General features: G+C 45.7%; 1 protein-coding gene across 4 annotated transcripts in view; it reads left to right on the top strand.

The window, feature by feature from the left end:
• The window catches only part of GALNT14 (polypeptide N-acetylgalactosaminyltransferase 14), a 122,622-nt gene that overhangs the window by 100,239 nt on the left and 6,907 nt on the right, over positions 1 to 15,476 (top strand). For 2 of the 4 annotated variants that reach the window (XM_063328153.1, XM_063328154.1), the window contains one exon: positions 332 to 5,353. In XM_063328153.1, the coding sequence (XP_063184223.1) occupies positions 332 to 490 (159 nt within the window). In that variant the 3' untranslated portion in view covers positions 491 to 5,353. Of the gene's footprint in view, positions 1 to 331; positions 5,354 to 15,476 lie in introns of those variants that run through there. The other 2 variants (XR_010070194.1, XR_010070193.1) reach the window with 2 other exon arrangements.

Genomic DNA, 15,476 nt, shown 5'->3' with positions numbered 1-15,476 from the left:
CGGGCTGCCAGTCAGCCAGCAGATGCTAAAATTTCTCTGCAGTTAATCATCGAGCTGGCATTTGAACCAGTGACCTGGGGAAAAAGCTGTTAGTAATATATTATCTTTCTGAAGCCAGGCAGAGACTGAGCTTAAATGAGTATGCTTCTCATGGGAGAAATGCTCAGCGTGTGCTCTGCTGGGTGTGGGCTGGGGACTCTGTACTTCCCAGAATCAGGCCACAAAGGCTTTGTGACAACTGTCCTCTTGATACTGGAACAGCACAGTAAACGCGTAACGAGGAGGAAGCTTGTTCACCCCTGTTTCTTCTCTCTTGTGTGTCTCTCCTCAGCGATGGGGTAAAGTTGGGTCACACATTGAACATATAGCTTCACGCTTTTGTTTGGACACTGAGACGATTGGGGACACGAATGAGAGTACCAAAGAGCTTGTCATCAACCCTTGCGAGAGCACAGCCCTGAGTCAGCGCTGGGACATGGTGATGTCTTGACCTGCCAGAGGACAGATCTTACACAGCAGGGGTGGGCACTGAGACGTTGCTACACGCGGCCAAGATGCACCACATGGAGCTCAAATGCAAAACCATTGGGGGCCCTTGTGTATTATGGGACAGGAGAAGAATCATTCAAATGAAAATAAGGACATGGTGCTCCAGGTTGAACAACGGATGCTGTCTGCAAGGCATGCAGCTGGTATTGGCCTGTTGGTGGTCACACATTCAAAGAAAAGAGATGGCAAAAAACCAAACTTGAAATGTTTTAGAGGGATACTGGGAGTGCTGTGATGGGCCCTACAGAAGTTCAGTATGCACAGTATATATTAATCTCTCTGGAAACAGGTAGAAGAGCCTTGGAGACCAAATGGAGACTTGGACTCAGCAAAACAAGCATCGCAATAGCTTTTGGGGAGTGAGGCTCGTGTGCAAGGAGAGATGTGCCAAGGGATGCTAAGAAACGTCACCTGGAATCAAGTGGAAAACACTGAATTATCTTTGCACTTTTTATGTCTGGGGATGAGTTTGTCTTCTGCAGACAGCGTGGGTGGAGCCGTCTTGCACATTTGAGTTTGTGTCTGACTCACCTACATGTTGTGTATACAGAGGCAGGGCAGTTCATGGCTGTGGCCAAGATCAAACCAGCAAGTAATGGGGGAGTCCTGCTCAGTGCTAACTGTACATGGGGGTGTTTGAATCTCCAAAGCCCAAGCAAACAGAGGATTCAGTGTGTGAGATTAAAGGATATAAACTGCAGTGAAGCTGGGAGGAAAGGCATTAACATGATTATTTCTCCTTTCTGAAGGCCGTGGGTGAGCATTGGTCACTGAAAACTCCCCTATAATCTCGCTATATGTCTCTCACTGCTTCAGATCTGGAATAAGTCAAATTTTCACTTTTCTTCCATAAAAGTAATATTTTTGGTAATTGAAGGTAATTGTGTCATATTTGTGTTTCCCAATTTCCTGACTACAGAAGAGGGGACTCCCATAAAGTGCTGCTGCTGAAGGAACGGAGGAGATACTTAAAACTAGAGACTACTCTGAGAAAGGAAAAAGGATATTACCTGGTTTTGCTTCCCAAGTGTCTTGTAGTCCAAGATGTGAAGTACTGAAGAAAAGCTTTGGGATTACACCAGTCACATCTGTGAGCAGGGAACCCTGGGTCACAAAGTACGTCTCTCCCAAAGTCTTTTAGTGTAGGCAGACTTGGCAGATATTATTTCTTCAGGTTTTGGAGATAAGTGATTAACTAGAGGTCATGTCAGGTGCCATTGCTATGTGGGAGTGAGGTGACTGCCAAAGGAGAATAGGACAGAAGAACTCAGAAGGGATATTAGGAATAGGAGAAGACTGGAAGGTCCTTTCCAGCCTGCCTTTCAGAGCAGATCCCACCACAGTAAGAGGTAGCGGGCAGTGAATCACCAAGAGTTGCACACACAGCTCTTTTGTAGCAACAACTCTTGGAGAGAACTTTTGCAGGACCATCAATGGCACTTGAAAAAAGTACAGTTTGTGTATCTAAAAATGCTGGTGCTTAATGAAAATCCTATCCTTTGTTACCTGTGCTGCAAACTATAGGTAAAATACCACAAGCTTTGGTCCTTCAAGTGCTCTCAGCATCCCTTCTTGAATAAATTGCTGGCTTTCAGGATTTCACTGCCTCAGTTTCTCCTCCCTCAGTGCTGGGAGAAAGCTGTGTGTGTAAATCTCCCTGGCTTTAGAGGCAGAACCAGTATAACTTTATTTACGAAAGGTCACAAGGTATAAATGCTTTCTGTGTGCTGCAGTGATTACTAACTTAATCAAGCTCCTTTGGTGCAAACCTCAAGAGCTTCTGTTATGGAAGGGCTGGAGTAAGCTGTCATTTCATGGTGGGAGATGGCATTGTTTCCATGTCACGTCTTTGCACAGGAAACAAAGGGAAGTATTAAAATGGAATGGACCCATTCCACAAAGAAGGGCAATGACCTAGGGCTCCTTCTGTTTAATTGAACCAGGAAATATCACACCTACTTTTCACACTGGCAATGACAGTTCTAGTAATTCCCTGTCTAGTGCCTACAAGGGAAGGGAGATCCCAAGAGCTTGCAGCTTAACGTGTTCACACCTGTACCATGCCTGCCAGGACTGCCCAGTTGCTGGCACTTAAATTCTGAAAAGTTAAAGAGACTAACAACTTGGCATCGGTTTTTGAAGTCCAGCATCTGGCAGGTACACTCTGACCAGGTCCTCAGACCTATCTAGCTTTGTTATTTTCCGCCTAAGCCAAAAATACCTGTTCTGCTGACAGCCACAGTTCTCTAAACAGGTAATGCTCCTCTTTGCCTTAGCAGAAACAGTTACTTCACTACACGTGTGTGTGCTTGAGCACATGGACCCATGGGACCTGCAGGGATATATCTTCTAGAAGAAGTTATTTGACCAACTTTTCAGCTGTCTTGCATCTTGTAAAATCCAAAAGCTATACCAGACCCCTCCTATTCCAAAATATGCACTAAGGTGATCACTGTGAATTTGTTTGGGGGTAATGAAAGGCAGGCAATGGGGAAGGTGACATCAGGCATAGTGTCCCCTACAAGAGAGTAGCATCATTCAGCTGGGTCTCTTGCAGGCTCAGAAGCCACCAAGCACCGAACAGACCTGGGGAGCAGCAGCCACTTGGCAAACTGGTGACTGTGTCTCATGCATCCATCAGCCGTAACCCCTAGATGGCAGCTTGTTTCATGGTCCGAGAAGTGAGATTAGCCCTGTGGATCAGCAGTGTTTTCAGAGAAGCCTGAGGGTATCAGCCTGACTCCTGGGAAGCTTTATATAAGCAAGCAATGGGCTGGCAGTCTCTAGAATCAGCCCCAATATGGCATTTAGTAAATCTTCGACTTAGCATCCCTGCAAAGAGACCTTGCATCATGTCAGGGGAAAGGTTAACTGCTGCTAGAAATCCAACTCATACTTTTAGGTTTATTTCACTTATTAAAATACACTGGAGATAGACAAACCTTTTTTGCTTTGTATTTGTTACTTGCCTAAACATTTATCATCATGCTGTGAACAGATATACGTGACATTGATAGGTGTATCTAGATGGGCTCCTATGCCTATACCTCTTAAGCCCTAATGTCATTTGGTGGTAATGCTTTTTGGTAGTATTTTGCACTGACTTGAAAGAGCAGAAGATAAAGTATGAAATATGGTTCTAATCCTGGCTGTTGAGCTTTGTGACAGCCTTTATGATCTCCAGGTAAGTCACTTCTTGTGCCTTGGGAAAATTAGATTTAAAGCAGGAAACTCAGGGCTAGAACTACTGCCTTTCAAAGAGCCAACCAAGGCTATGCAAAAAAGACCAAAAAAGCACCTTAACCTTCCTCTTCCCTCCTGAAGGAGTTCCATGTTTCAGTGAGAACAAATCTACCTGGTTTTAGTTGGGCTGGGGGGAAGTCTTACTGTCCCTACCTTGCTGCTTGTCTGATTTCCAGGTATTTTGTGCTCATCCTCTCTCTGTACCATCAAAGTGCCATGAGATAACAACACAAAGCATCAGTGCTTGGAACCTCAGCTTACAACATGCCAATGTATTAATTCAGTAGTAAAAGAAACTGAATTCAGAGATCTTTGATTATCCAGTGAAGCAATAGGAAAATGGAGCTGATGGATGAAGATTGGAGGACTGTGGTTCAAGACAAGCCCTGAGCGCTAATCCCTTCTACTGCTTCTAGAAGTGACTTGGGATAGTTTACTTCATTTCCCTTCCTCAGTTTCCCAAACTTTCCGTGAAGACTGAATGTTTTGAACAGAGAGAAAGCCCAGTATTAGTTTTTGTTGCATGGAATACCAGAGGTACTGGACTGGCAACAGACTGGCAGTCTCTGGAGTTAGGCCCATGGTCCCTTCTTATCTGCCTGTACAGGGTCTGGTTTGGACAGAGTTAATTTTCCTCATAGCAGCTTGTCTGGTGCTGTGTTTAGACTGATGACCAAAACAGTGTTGATAAAATGCAACAATGTTTTAGTTATTGTTGTGCTTGCAGGGTGTCAAGGCCTTCTCCATCTCTCACTCTGCTGCCCCAGAGAGTAGGCTAGGGTTGGGTGAGATCTTGGGAGAGAACACAGCCAGGACAGCTGACCCAAACTGACCAAGGAGATATCCCATACCATATAACATCATACTCTGCAATAAAACCAGGGGGAGTTTTTCCATAGTAGGTGTTGCTTGGAGACTGGCGGGGCATCAGTCTGCAGGTGGTGAGTGACTGCCTTTCATTACTTAGGTTTGTTTTTTTTTCTTTCCTTCACTTATTAAACTGTCTTTATCTTGACCCACAAGTTTTATTCACGTTTACCCTTCTGATTCTTTGGGAGGGAGGAAGGGGGGGAGGGAGTGACTGGGTAGGGTTTTAGCTGCCAGCCAGGGTCAACCCACCACGCTGCCCTAAGCAAACCAGCATCTGCAGTGTAGCTTGCTGGTATTCTTCACGGCTTGGACTCTGATCACAACTGTGCAATAGGATCTGCGCTGCTCAAATTTCAGATCTTAAAAGCTTTAGTGAAAAGCCTTTGTTTGTAGAACTGGTAAAGAAGGGAAAATCAAGCAGAATACAAACTGCTGATGATCAACATACAATCAGCAGAAGAAACTGTAGCTCATCAATGTTCTGGTTAAATTAATTTCAAATGATCAGTCCAGCTCCAGTTTTAATACTATGTGGCTGCTTTAGATGGCTGAAGAGCGTAAGGAAATCTGGTACGGGTGTCCAGCTTGCATTGAGATTTAAGGGCTGAAATCCAGTGGAATTATTCCAGGTTTATGGATGTTTTCCATATGTCCACTGTTCTGTTACTCACTGGAAGTGCCTTCAGAACCCTGTAAGAATAAAGACCTGTTACAAGCTACTACCTCTCTAACTGAGTCTAATTAAGTTTCAAGTTGAGCTGCCTTTTAGCCTAGAGCTGACAAAATGCAACATACAAATTTGCAGGTAAGAATGCTGCTTTTGTGGTGTAGGGGGCTGGTTTTTTTTCTCTGGTATTTCTTGGGCACTAAGGAAATCCAAGCTGATTGTGTGTGATTTACAAAAGAAAACATGACTGAGTTTCAAGGCTGGGGTTTGCATTAGCACTCATCTAGCAGTTATCTATCAACTGTCCATCTCACTAACTGATGTCTCCCATTTTCCTGGGATTTATGTGAAAGAAGTGTCCAGGCAAGACCTTGCCACTGTACAGGGTTAAATTCAGTTGTGAAACCAACCAACTGACCAGCCAAGGTGGGAAAAAAGGAAAAGAAGCTTTGAAAAATTATATGTAACCTGATACATGTAATAAAAGAAGGAAGTTGCAAAATAAGGACTCTTCCCCAGGCTGAAAGATCTTGGAGTCTCCAAGTCAGTAGGAATGTGTTTAGGGTTATTTTTAAGAAAAGGGTGGAAAAAAGAGATCTTAAGTGTGAAGAAATTTGCTGATTGTAAACATACATTTTTCTGCAGTCTCTGCAACCCAAGCTTTCATACCTTGGGCTGTGAGCCCGTTACGGACAGAAGTGTCCTGGCCTAGCCTGTTCCCAGTGCTCATACTGAGAGAAGTGAGAAGAAGCAAACTCCCATCTAAAGGTCAAGTTGATACAATTCTTTCTAGTTTTAAATTGTCTTAGTTTTACCCTGTGTGAGGGAGAATGTTGCTATCCCTGTAGGGTAGCAGCCGTCTCTGCTACAAAAGGGAATCCTCTGCCAGAACACTCAGAGTGCACGAGGCGCCTTAATGCTGTGGGAGGATCCTCTCCAAACTGGTGGCCTTACCTCCTGGCCATGGACTGGAGCGGCTATGCTTTGTCCAAGTGAGCTGCAGGTTCAGCCCCAGTGGCTCAGAGCTACACCATGGGGTCAGGTTTGTAACACAGCAGCAGAGCAAAGTCCCCCCAATCCTCAATTTTCTTACTGAAAAGATCACGCAACTCTACAGTGCTGCTGTGGTCCTTTGTACCAGCCATGCATGTATCAGGAATTAAACATGCGCTACATGCTCCCAACTAACTCTGACCATGGTGACACATAATGATCCACGTATCTGTGTGTCTCTGCAGGAGCGAGATATGATGCTATGCCTCCTCCTCTCACCTTTGGAGAAGTTGCCTGAGCCTATTTTAATGGAGGTCAGCATCCTGGTACCGTAACACTGTTCTTGCATTTGAAGTGTTTTTAGCCGAATCAGTGTTAGAAGCACTTCGAGCAGTTTTCATGAATTCTGATCCTGCTGACAATTCGTGAATCACCCCCATGGACATCCAGCCTATTTTCTCTAGCAGAGATTATTGTTTTCTCTAAATACAGAGTCAGACCCAAAGACTACATGCAGTCACAACCTGATCCAAGGGGGTTACTAACATTAGCTCTGACTCTCTTGGGCTAAGCCAACACAGTTTAGATAGCTATTACAAGTTTTACTTTAGCCATCCCACTGACACGCACAGCAATGATGATGTTACGAGAAGGAAAAGAACATGCAGTGTTGGGAGAGAGCGCTCCTAATTCTCAGCTTGAGGCTGCTTTCACCTTTTTACTAATCCTTGGAGAGTTGAGCTGGGGAGGGTTGTGCACAAGCTGAGGTGAAGGGGAGTTTTCCTAGGGGTCTGGCAGTGGTGGGAAGCACTGGCAGAAAGTCTGACTGACACAAGAGCTGGCGGAGGGCAAGGCGGAGGAGTTCACAAGGTGCACAGTAATTTGTGGAGGTGGGGGGCTGCTGCTGCTGCAGCAGGTCAGGTGAGACAGGAGGGTAACCGGGGACCTTACAAATCATCAGAGCATGAAAATCCCTGCTGCCAGGGGTGCAGAGAGCCTGGGTGGATGTCAGGTCAGCGCCCTGTGCTTCCAGGGGTTTTTGTTTTGACTGATAACTGATCCAGTGTTTTGAAATGGCTGCCCCAGAATGCTGTAGGGGTTAAAACAAATTTGCTTAACTGGTCACTACGTGTTTTTGCTTCCGTGAGTGAAACTGTTGCTAGAGTGGGAGTGGGTTATTCAGTGCCTTGGAAGTGAGATCTTGATTTGGACACGGCATGTATATTGATAACGTGCATTGCTTGTCCTGTCTGCAGCTTTGCATTGCCAAACACTTAGTATGTTTGCAAATGGATCCTTAGCTTGAAAGATCACAGCTATTGAATCTTGAAATTGATTTTCTTCTGCGGAGAGGTGTTTGAAGCAAAAACCAATTTGGTTTGTATAAACTACGTTAGATATAAGAAGATATCCCTCAGAGTGCATGAGATCACCTTTGAAGCCATTTTCACCCTACCGTGAATAACAAGTTGCACAATAAAAGGAATTTCTTACAGCTGATCTGATCTCTACCCATCCGTGAGTTGGCTCTGAAATGAGATAAACCTATCTACTCTAATTCAGGACAGGTGTATCATATTTCCGAATCACATTACAGAGACTCATGAGACCTGGTGGTGTAACCCAGAGCTTATTACCAGGGCAAGTGAGGCAGCTCTATCTGCTTTGAGGGGCTTGCAAATGAGATGCTGGGCTGTTCCTGCTGCCTTCAGGAAGCAGCAGAAAGTGGTCTGTGAGGCTCTGCCTAAGCTGCCAGTTGGTAAGTGGTGGCTCTAGAGGCTCATGCGCACACCTTTCTTTTCTCCCTGGATAGACTTAGTGTCTTGTATCTCTTTTCTCCCCTCCTCTGGTTGATTCTGTCCTTCCACTCTGGTCCTCAGCTGGTCCCTGTCTGTTTAGGTACTCTGGCAACCAACCTACAGAAAACAGCAAGACAGAGAGTATGCTTTAAAGGGAAAAGCAGTGAGAAAAAAAAATGCATGACAAAATCACCATCTTTCCCTTTCTCTCTTGGTCTTTTGTAATAGGTTTTCCTGTTAGCATCTAATTTTTAGCATATCTAAGAGGTATCAGGGCTTGGGATGCTACTTCGGTACTGGAGATATTGGTGCATTTGCAGTGCAGCTCCTGTCCAGAGTCATCCCCTCTCTTCCCTCAGCACAAGGCTGCCAGCTCCAGTTGTGCCAAGACTGAGTATGTTTTGTGGGTCCTGCATTGCCATTTTCCCTTGGCAGGAGTGCTAGGTTGGCTCATGAGTGCTGAGAAGTTATCCCCAAACAGAAGCAGGCGGACTTCTAGCAAGAGATGCCAACTCAGGTTGTCCCTGAGACAACAGGGAAAAAGACCCTGGCTGACCAGGCCTGGGGCAGGCACTGGTTGTTCTGCAGGGGACAGGGTGACATTTGCAGGTAAGCTCGTTGCCTTTGGTGGCAAAAAGCAAATTTTCTGTTGGTTTGACTGTATGCAGCTGTGGAAATGAAAGGTCCCATATTCATGTATCACAATAATTAATGGTAGTTGTCAAAAGGTGCCTGAGAGTGTAAGCATCCATCAGGGAAAGGAAAAATTCATGGTGCCTTAACTGGATTTTGTAAGAAGTAACTGGACTGGGGGAAGAAAAAGAACATGTCCTTAACCTGACTTCAACTTTTTGTGGCAAATAATAATAGCAGCAGCTGTGGGTGGGTGGATGGGCGCGGAGGGACTATGTGAGATCCAGTCTGTGATTTAAAAGGTCAGCCTTGAGCTATTTTAATGTGAGGGAATGGGGAGCTAAAAGCTCTGCTTTCTAAATTGTGTGGCCTGTGTGCTCGAGTATGCAGGGCTGTGCTGGGGCCTAGGGAGCCCTGTCTCCCCAGGCTTACAGTGATAGCTTGTGGAGGATCACTGGTGGGTAAGCTGTGCGCGCCCTGAATATGCTCTACCTTCCTGGTGTGACATGCCTGCTCCTGGGGAAGACCGATGCCAACCTCAGCAGAGCCAGTGGGAGCCCGTTTACCTCTGGTGAGACCCCAATGGAGCGAGAAGCCAGGTCTGTTCAGGTGGTTGTGAGTTGTTCCTTGGAGGCTGCTCTTTCTAGGGCACTTGGCTGTCTGGCGCAACCTGGAGCCTACTTGTCAGCATATTATCAGCTAATTTAAAATGACTCAAACAAGCCCTTATCAGCGCTTGAGACCAAAGGGTATTAGTAGGCACGATGACACGGATGGCTTTTATGAACCACTTCATAAAGCCAAATCCTCAGGAGCTATTGAGGCCATAATTAGATTTGCGGATAATATGATTCTTCCCCTTCCCCCCCCCCACTTCTTCCCCCATCTTTCTTTCTTTATCGCTGGTAGCAAATCGATGAAAAAATTGGAGCACTCAGTTTATTCTTGTGGAGCCAGAGTGTGGCTGCAGGCGCTTTGCTCAGTAACACAAAGGGATTACGACTTGATACCAAGTAGCTCGGGAGAAGCACGAGCATAAAAGTATAGCGATCTTTTGCTGTAGACTGTGTGGATCCCTTATGTACGTGCCTTGAAAAGGCCTCCCAAGCCTTAGGAGCAATTAATAATGAAATCAACTAATAACAAGATCCGCAATGCGCAGAGAAAACTAGCCGGTATTTTGTTATGGGGTGAAAATGAGCAAACCAGCAGGGGACATGCTGATTGTATCTGATTCATGTTGTCTCTATAATTCCAGCTAAAGTTTTAACAGCCCAGGAAGATGAATTACCCACTCTAACCAACACACGGATCAGCATGGGGTTTATTAGAAGCAGGCTATCATTTAACAATGTCAGGAGTGTATTTATTATTAAGCAGTAGACTCCACAGTCTAAATGGAAAACCATTACTCCTCCTTAGACACCAAACAAGGTGCGTTCATGAAGCCAAATGGCCAATATATTGTATGTTTGCATGAACACAAATTCTGGGTCCACTTCACTTTACTGGACCTCAGGGCTTTCTCTGTTTAGCTAAAGACAAATAACATGTTTTAAGCTACTGGAGGGGAAAGCTGTACACAATATGCTAATTTTGACTCTCAAAACTCCCTAGTGACTCCATCCCAGTGACTTGGTAAGAAACCAGAGAGAAGATTCTGGGTTCAGCACAGAAGGATTGGTTAAAAGTGACTTCATGTGGGCCATGGGACAAAAAACATGGAAGAAAACTCTGTGCTAGCAACTAGGTTGCTTTCTAATATGCAACGTTTATTTTCAGACTAGAGATTGCTCAGAGTCTTTTCCTCAAGACCTCTGTCCTTATCCGTGGGAAGACCTGTCAGTAAAATGTATGGTAATACACAGCAAACACTTTGGTTTATTTATTACTACATTAAGGTACACAATATGGAAGTGTAAATAATATAGTTCCAGTAAACTACCACTTAATGTAGTAATATTTCAAGCTGGATTTGTGGGAAAGGCTTGGGGCTGGCCATGTTTTCAGGCCAGTTTTGCAAATCCAAAGCCTTTCTGGAGGCCCAGTGACCATACAACACTCTCGACCTGTAGCACAGCCAAACAACTCTTAAGTGTTTTGCAGTTCTGCTATTGCTGTACAATCAAATGGCGATCACAGCAATAGTCTTCTGGTCTAAATGTGGGAAAGAGTTACTGGGCACAGCCGTCTGACTGATGTGGCCATCTACATTCATGGGCTGCCACAATTGGCTTTGAACATCACCAAAAAAAAAAAAATCTTTTCTTTGCAATTTGAGGCCTTCTCAGACATATTTTTAACATGTCCTCCTAACTGCCTTAATGGGAGGTACCTTGAAATATGAAAAAGTGGATTTTGAAAATTTAGAAGCCAAACTGCAGAATAAGCTGAGAGCTGGGGCAGGCATGGAGAAAACGTGACAGGCTGCTTTTAACCCTCACCCCTTTTTTACTGGCTATCTGGAAACACCTGATTTCTGAAGTTTAAGCAATATTATACACGCTTCTTAATACTTCGTAATGTGACTTTAAATTAATTTCCTTCATATCTCAAATTAGGGATTTATGAGCATAATAGACTGGAAATGTGGGATGTGGGTTATGCAGAGTTAATGCTGGTCTTTAAACCTGCTCTTCACCAAAGGTCGCTTTGTAAAAAGTAAAATGAACCAGTTGACTTTTCTGGTGCTGTTTCTTGTCAGGCATTTGGAAGAGGACATGCCAAATGTCCATTTGAATGTGTTGAATGCGGTCTTTGCATCTGGCTACGTGGGGTATAACATCTGCTGTTGGTCTGGGACATGGATCTGAAGAGTCTTACTAGAGTGAGACTTCTTCAGTCCTCCTCACATTCAGTGCTCAATTTGTCCAATTAAATTTAAAGTCCTTTTTTGCTTCCTTACCATTCCCATCAGCTACTTCTAGTGCTGAACACAGTCTGTCACTGTTCCCTGAATTCCCCGTAACCATTCTCCGCGATCAAGTCATAAAAGCAGATTTGATATCATCTCAACAGGAATGATTTTCATCTAGGCGTGATGAATACCTCTTGCACTCCAATAGCTTGGATTTGAGCCATGCATAATTTTTGCATTAATTATATCATTACTGTTTAATTGCTGCAATTAGCAGCATCGCTTTCTCTGAGCCATCACTGTCATCATATGGCCTCCACATTACAGCAGGCTCTCGTTTCTGCAGGCTCCCACCTGTTGGGGCAACCTATGCTAATTCTCATGTATGGGATGTCCACATAGAAAAATAAATAGACAATCTCCAAATGGCAAGTCTGATTGTCTGCTGCAATTATCTGTATCCAGCTTCTAAGGATGTCAAAGATCTGTGTTCAATTGACCAAAAAAGAGAGAGTACCTGAGCTGCTACGTCTTCTTTGTGAAGGCACCTAAAACCCTGCAAGGGGACTGTAAAATGGTGCCTCTCTGAAATGGTCATTTTTCCTGTCCTCCTTGTGTAGCTTCAGATGGCTGAAGACCAGACTGGGAGTGTGTATCAAGAGGCTGATGGCTGCTTAGTTAAGAGTGTGACCACACTCTTTAAAAGCATGGTAGCTGGTCACATATCACATAATGCAGAAGGGGGTTCAGTTCATATCTATTAGGATGATGCTTCTGGAAGACCTGGGTGCTTCCTGCTGTCTGGTGAAAGTGTTAACTGGTGGACTAGTGACAGGAGCGTTATCTGATAAGTAGCTAGCGACACTTCTGGTGTCATCCGTGAGTGCTTTAGGAATCTACCCTCAGCTAACCCACTGGTGCATCTGCAATGGGGAAGCTCTGTGTAGAGCCAGTTATGGGTTTGTAAGACCTGGAGGAACCCTGTCACGATGAACTGAATGGAAGCATCTCATAGGCAGGCACAAGATCCTTTGTTTTCATCTTGCAGCAGGGCTGAGTGAAGCCCAGACTTACTGCTGCAGGCTACGTCTTTGTGTTTCTGACTTTTTAAGCTAAAACTTTCAACATTGCCTCTTGTCAGTCTTCTGCACTAAATTAAAATCCATTTTAGATAATGTCAGAAGGGTGCCAGTGCAACAGGTTATTAATCCTACAGTTAGAACATCTGGAGAAAGCTACCGGGACTAGAGTACGCTCATGATATTAACCATATACTGATATCCACACTTCCATTCTATAAAGGAAAGGTCTTGTTTCTCTGAAGTAATTGCTCTTCCAGTAATCTGACCAGCCCTCAAGAGATTATACAATTTAAAACTACACTCTGTTATTCAGAAGCAAGATTAGCTCTTTAAGGAGAGTCATACTTTGTACTGTGGTTGTTGGGCTCAGGAGGCTTCTGACTATCTGAACCTCTGGTCTTGCACATAATGGCACCATCAGCCACCATTACTTTCCTGCACAATATCCAGCAGGCAACAACCCTGGTATTTATTTAGTAGCAGGAGATCGTTATCCAGGAGAAGTGTTCTTTGTGCCTTTAGACATGCTGCCTTAAATAAGGGTCAGCCATCCTGCCAACTGCATAAAACCCACTTTTTACCCTGAGTATGACTGTTTATTTTGAGTAAACCAGAAAGAAATGCAACTTCCTGAACCGATTCTAGTTCTCAGTGATATTTTTTTTTTTGCTGTGTGTACGATAAGAAGGCTGTGTGTGTGCTTCGGGAGACTTTTTTTTGCAATGGCAAGGGCTCTTCTGGGAGTTCTTGATATTGTTGCGTTCATTTGAGTTTGCTTACACAGACAAAAATCACTCGAGCAAAATCATTGCTGATCACTCTGCAAGTGGGAATGATGTTGAGGTGACAGTTATATGGGCTCAGTTGTGTGGATATAAACCATCTTCATTGGTTGGAAAAGCCACCTTGGCAGGGGCTCAATCTTTTTGTGTTTGCTTTCAAGTGCTTACGAAGAAAAGCAGCAATTACAGAATGTGGCTTTGGGTCACTTTAAGTCACCCAGTGATGAACATTTATGCCACATATTACCAGCTTTTTAAAAGGCACTGTTCTGTGCCAGTGGTTACCTGCTGTACAGATAATTGTAAAACAAACTCCATATTCCAGTTGACACCCTTTCTAATTACATCTCACCTTCATTAGGCTATTAAAGTGATAAATGCTAGCAATTACTTTGAACCCCAGTGAAAACCCTCTGTCTGTGGCATGCACGGGCTGCGGTGTGAGTGATTTGCCCAAGAGCCCAGCAGAACTCTGCCAGCGCAGCAAAGCCCTGAACAAAACAACCACAAAAAGGGGAGAGGGGGGGGAAAAAAAGCCTGCAAAACAGCTCGGCTGATTAGAGAGTATCTGACAGTAAAGTCTATACCCAGCGTCAAACTGCACGGCTGGCTGGGGCTGATCCACTGGCCGTGAGTGGCAGCTTCTTTTCATTTTAATTAGATCTGTGCAGGAGGGGAAAAAGCGAGCGGATCTGGCACGTGCTTCGACAAGGAATAAGGTGTTCAGATCTGGCAGTGGCTGTGCTATGGTCCTCAGGTGCTCACACATTTTGGCTCTCCCGCGTGCTTGCACGTGCAATCTGTCTCGTGCAAAGAGGCAGGTTTCCTGCGACCGGCATAGATGGGCATCTGTAGGATTTACATGTGCAGAGTCACCTGTGCACATGGTCTCTCACACATGAGGCGATGTGTAAACAAAAAGCCATTTTCTGTCACTAGAAAGGAACAGGGCGCATGGCAGCTTGCAGGGGCTGTGGGGAGCGCTGCCCTGGTTCCCAGGGGGAAGCCATGAGGTGCTGAGCTGCCCTGTGGTAGGGGTGCCCTGGCCTCCCTTCCTCCCAAGGCAGTCCCTTCTGGAGAGCTGGGGAAAGAGCTGGTGAGACTTGGATTTTGGCTGATAACAGGCTTTCTCCCTGTTGGGCACTTTGGGAGAGCAGGAGGAATGGAAGCCAGGGAAGGGATGGGGCACCTTTGCCCCGGCGCCTGCAGCACCTCCTCCCCTCCTCCTTCTCCGATCGTTTACTGCAGGGCCGTTTCTCTCACTTTTATTCCTCGCTTCTCTCTGTCTTTGTGGTGTTTCACCCTTCCTTAAGCACCTTTCCCCCCGGGGTGCCGCCACTGCGGCTGAGGGCCTGGGCCGGGCCCTGCGGCGGGGCTGCTGTGGGACTGTGCATGGGCCTCTCCTCGCAGAGGAGCCCCCCGTGCCTTGCCCCTGGCACACACTACACGGGCTACACCGGGGAAGAGAGCGATCTCCCCCAGGTCAGAGGGGGACATCACTCTGTCACTGCTCTCTCGGCTGCCCACAGGCCTCCCGGGGAAGCGGGAAGATAAGCGGAGGCATTGGAGTGGTGGTGTTTGCCGTGTGCATGGCTGATGTCCATCAGAGCTGTGCTGTCACCCCAAAGGTGAAATCCTCTCCCCGATCCCCCTGTGCCTGGGTGCCCTGGGATGGCGACTGCCCCAGATCCACCCTCCAGCCTGGTCTAAGGATGGAGTGTGGGGGACACCCAAAGGGGAGCTCTTCTGCGGCCAGGGAACGGGCCTGAGGGTTTGGAGTCACCTTGCTGCGACTGCCTGATGGCTGGCTGTTAATTGGGTGTATACGGCTTTACAGCGAGTGCCGCAGAGCTACCCGGTTTCAATCTCATAGCAAATTTAATTTTAAAACCTCACAATGCTTTGTTATTGCCGCACGTGTGGTTCAGCGGAGAGATCAGCCAGCCACTGCAGGAGCAGATGTTTCTTTTCCTGATAGATTGAGCCAACACAGGAGAGGAA

Source organism: Chroicocephalus ridibundus, chromosome 3 (assembly GCF_963924245.1).
Source record: "Chroicocephalus ridibundus chromosome 3, bChrRid1.1, whole genome shotgun sequence".
NCBI classification, from domain to species: Eukaryota; Metazoa; Chordata; class Aves; order Charadriiformes; family Laridae; genus Chroicocephalus; species Chroicocephalus ridibundus.
The sequence above is the reverse complement of the archived record's forward strand: the minus strand, read 5'-3'. Positions and strand labels throughout refer to the sequence as shown.